General features: G+C 55.1%; 1 protein-coding gene across 1 annotated transcript in view; it reads right to left on the bottom strand.

Annotated features, from left to right (window-relative positions):
• GPR157 (G protein-coupled receptor 157) overlaps window positions 1–4,024 on the bottom strand; it is a 79,900-nt gene that overhangs the window by 17,892 nt on the left and 57,984 nt on the right. The window contains 1 exon segment of the mRNA XM_008567878.1: window positions 3,713–4,022. Within this exon segment, the coding sequence (XP_008566100.1) occupies window positions 3,713–4,022 (310 nt within the window).

Here is a 4,024-nt window from a genome sequence, read left to right as displayed (position 1 = left end):
CCTGCAGAAGCCGCAGCTGTGCCCTGAAGATGGAGTTGCTTGGAGGCAGCAGGGGAGAAGAGGGCCTTGGTGGCCCCCAGGACAGCAAGACCACTAATATGGTTCCCGTGGACCCACACAGGAGCGAGGAGCCAGAACAGCTGAAAAAGGGGAGCCACTCAGAGGCCAGTGAGTCATCGCAAGAGACCAGCGCAGGGCCCATCCCATGGGAAGTGTTTGCAGCACGGGCGGTGGGTGAGATGGGAACACCTGGAGAACACTGGGACACAGCAAGGACAGCTGACCTGCCCCCCAATCAGTGCAGGACCACTCAGAGGAGACTGGTCGGGAATGCAGAATTGCATGGGGTGCAGTTGGATGAAAAAACTCAGGCCCAGATCAGAGATTCTACAGAACACAGACCCACCGGGTCTCTGGAGATCCGGAAGTACCTATAAGGTCAACCATTGAATCCTGAGCTGCACAAAAAGCCTTCCCTAGGGAAACAGCAGCAAAGCAGCAATTTAAACAACCACACAGCTCAAGTACTGGTTCCCACAGGAAGTTCCCCTGTGTTAGAAGTAAGCAAAGGACAAAAAGTTGGTTCCGGCCCAGGAACACCAGCAATACCTTGAGGTCTACCATGGGACATGAGTCATGAGGCCTGGGGGAGGACCCACTCACACAACCAGCACCTTGGGACCCTGCCCAGGAACCCGAGGATTGGAGCCAGGACCAGACCCCACTCCCACATCCAGGCACACCACCAAAGCCTCAGGGCCTGCCAGGGGACATGGAGCTAGCAGCTGGGGACCAGACCTCCTTCCCAGACCCAGGCACACCATGCCAGCACCTCAGGGCCCACCCAGGATCCCAGGGCAAGGAGAAGGGGACCAGATCCTCCCCCGCAACCAGGCACACCTCACCAGTGCCTCGGGGCCCACCCAGGGTCCTGGGGCATGGAGAAGGGGACCAGATCCCCCTCACATAACCAGGCTCACCACAACCAGTGCCTCGGGGCCCACCCAGGGACTCGGGGTATAGAGCTGGGGATCAGACACTCCACAACCAGGCACACTGCCAGCACCAAGGAGCATGCCAAAATCATCTCCTCCGTGTGGGTGGCCCACCACAGCCACCATGATATCCATGGCTGCCACAAGGTGACTAGATGCCACTACCACCATGCAGATGGTCCGCCAGCCACTGGAGTGCATTCACAAAAGAAGAGTCACCAGCAGAGATAAAGAAAGGAAGAGGACATCTCTCCCCACGGGGCCCATTTCAGAGTGATGGAAGAGATATCTGCTCTATGATAGTATTGGGGGACCTGATCACACCTCTCAGCATTGGACAGATCATTTGGACAGCAAATCAACAGAGTAACCATTATTCTTCCAGAAGGAGAGAGGAAATCTAGGGTGATTAGAAAGGGGACGGGGAGAGGAAGGGGGATGGGGTGGGATCGGACAGGGGTATAAAGAATAAGTATGATTTGTAACGATATATATGCTAGCAATATTGATTTGATCAACAGATGTCAATGTTGAAACCCAAAAATATGTATAATCAATTTTGATTCAATAAAAATTTTTTATAAAAAGGAACTGAAGGTTCCCCAGATTCTCAACCTACAGGGTGAGAGGAAAGTCAGTGTTTTCGGTGATCTCAGAAGAATAAACTGAATCATTCTCTGACCAGGTGGCCACTCTGAGCTGCAGATCATCTGAATTCCAGCGTTCTTGAAATGTATAGTTCTAATTCTGATATGTAGCACCTAACAGTTTTTTCCCCTCCAAAAGGAAGCCACCAACCAAAAAATAAAGTCAGAACAAGTAAGAAACAGCTTTGGAACAGCACATGGGGAGGAGACCAAGGTGTTTAGTTGATTACAACCTAGAAATCCAAGCGGTTGCCCCGATGCCCAGATGTGGGTGGTTCAGAACAGCTAGAAGATGATCTTGCCTGGCTCCATGTAGACACATGTGCCCTGAGATTGGAGATTTGAGCCAGGTCACTTGGGGGTGCATGTGAACAGACACTGGGCCTTGAGCTATTCTCAAATGCTTAAAAAATCTTAAAGAGGACCTGTTAGTGGAGAAGGGGTTAGAGGCCTGGAGGGAAGGGCAGGGAGTCCTGCTCAATGCTAACACCAGGGGCTGAACCAGCAGCCTCCACAGAGGAAGGCTGCGTGACCATGTTCAGGGAGGCTGTGAAGAGCGGGGCTGACGTGGGTTACAGCAGGCACTGATGAGGCCCCTCCTTTCCAAACCTGTGACTCTGTGGCTGAGAGGAAGCCAGGGCTGCATGCAGGAAGCCTAGGACACCTCCCCCTGAGCAGAACCAGCCACCTGGAGGGGGCACTGATAGCTTCTGCCAGAGGCGCCGGGCCCCAGCTCTGACTTGTGTTGGCCTGGGAAGCAAGGCCAGACTCCAAGTTGGCTTCCTCCCCCCATCAGAGGCTGTTATGGGCTGAACTGTGTCCCCTTCAAATTCACCTGTTGAATTCTTACCCCCAGATCCTCAGAATGTGACTGTATTTTTAGACAAGAATGTGAGAATCTTCCAAGAGGTAATTAAGTTAAAGTCATTAGGGTGGGCCCTAATTCAATCTGACTGCTGTCCTTATAGAATCTTCCAAGAGGTAATTAAGTTAAAGTCATTAGGGTGGGCCCTAATTCAATCTGACTGGTGTCCTTATAAGAAGAAGAGATTAGAACACAGACAAGTACAGACAGATGACCACAGGAGGACACAGGGAGGAGAGGGCCATCTGCAAGCCCAGGGAGAGGCCTCAGGACAAACCTTGGACTTCCAGCCTCCAGAAGGGTGAGAGAATCAATGTGTGTTGTTTAAGCCACCCAGTCCGTGGTCCTGTGTTACAGCAGCCCCATCAGCCTAACGCAGAGGCTTTCTACACACTATGGAGGAGACAGATGCATGCTCTGGGCAGGGGGTACTATCCTGGCTCCCGGGGGTTCCAATCCCAGAGGAAAAAGGATGATCAGAAACTCCCCACCCCCGCCATGCCCAGACTGGCAGAGCTGGGCAGGGACCCCAGGTAAGCTCAAGGGAGGGGAAAGCAGACAAAAAGCCCTCACATCTGTCCTGAGCTCAGCTCTTCCTAGAATTTGGCATCCCCTCGCTCAGCCAGTGAGCAGGAACCGGTCTGTATGTGGGATCCGAACCCTCGGCGGGAACGCTGCCACACTCCCAAGCGGTGCACTGTAGCAGTGCGCCACCGGGCCGGCCCCCTACTGATATTTAAATCTCCTCCAGAGAACTGGAGCTAGGAGTACTACTCAGGGTTAGCTAAGTGGTGAGCAAATCGTCCCCCATAGATGACCTCTGTGGCATTTGTCACATGGTTTTTTTGTCTTTTTTCGTGTCCGGCAACGGATCGCAACCCTCAGCGTCGCGCCCGTACCGGACCGGGACCAGCACCGGGATTGCAACCCTCGGTGTTGCGCCCGCTCCTCGCTCAGCCAGTGAGCGGGAACCGGTCTGTATGTGGGATCCGAACCCTCGGCGGGAGCACCGCCACACTCCCAAGCGGTGCACTGTAGCAGTGCGCCACCGGGCCGGCCCCCCTACTGATATTTAAATCTCCTCCAGAGAACTGGAGCTAGGAGTACTACTCAGGGTTAGCTAAGTGGTGAGCAAACCGTCCCCCATAGATGACCTCTGTGGCATTTGTCACATGGGCTGTCCCAGAGCAGTGGAGCTNACCCACCTGACGACGTGGAAGGCCCAGAGCAGGCGGTCGGCCCTGGGCCCGCGCGCGACACGCACGATGCTGAGGTACAGGTAGAGGGCGATGGCCACGGTCCAGAAGAAGGAGCTGGTGTTGGCGAAGCTGGAGAGCGCGCCCTGCAGCACGCAGTCCCACGAGGGGCCCGCGAAGTCCTGCAGCACCCCGTAGAAGTAAGAGGCGGCCGAGAGCAGGTCGGCCAGCGACAGGAAGAGCAGCAGGCGCCGCGCCCGGCTGCGCAGGTCGGGCCACAGGGCGTGCGTGGCCACCAGCAGGCTGGAGCCCAGCGCGGAC

Source organism: Galeopterus variegatus, unplaced genomic scaffold, assembly GCF_000696425.1.
Source record: "Galeopterus variegatus unplaced genomic scaffold, G_variegatus-3.0.2 Scaffold353, whole genome shotgun sequence".
NCBI lineage: Eukaryota > Metazoa > Chordata > Mammalia > Dermoptera > Cynocephalidae > Galeopterus > Galeopterus variegatus.
Note: the sequence above shows the minus strand (reverse complement) of the source record. Positions and strands in the feature narration are given on the sequence as shown.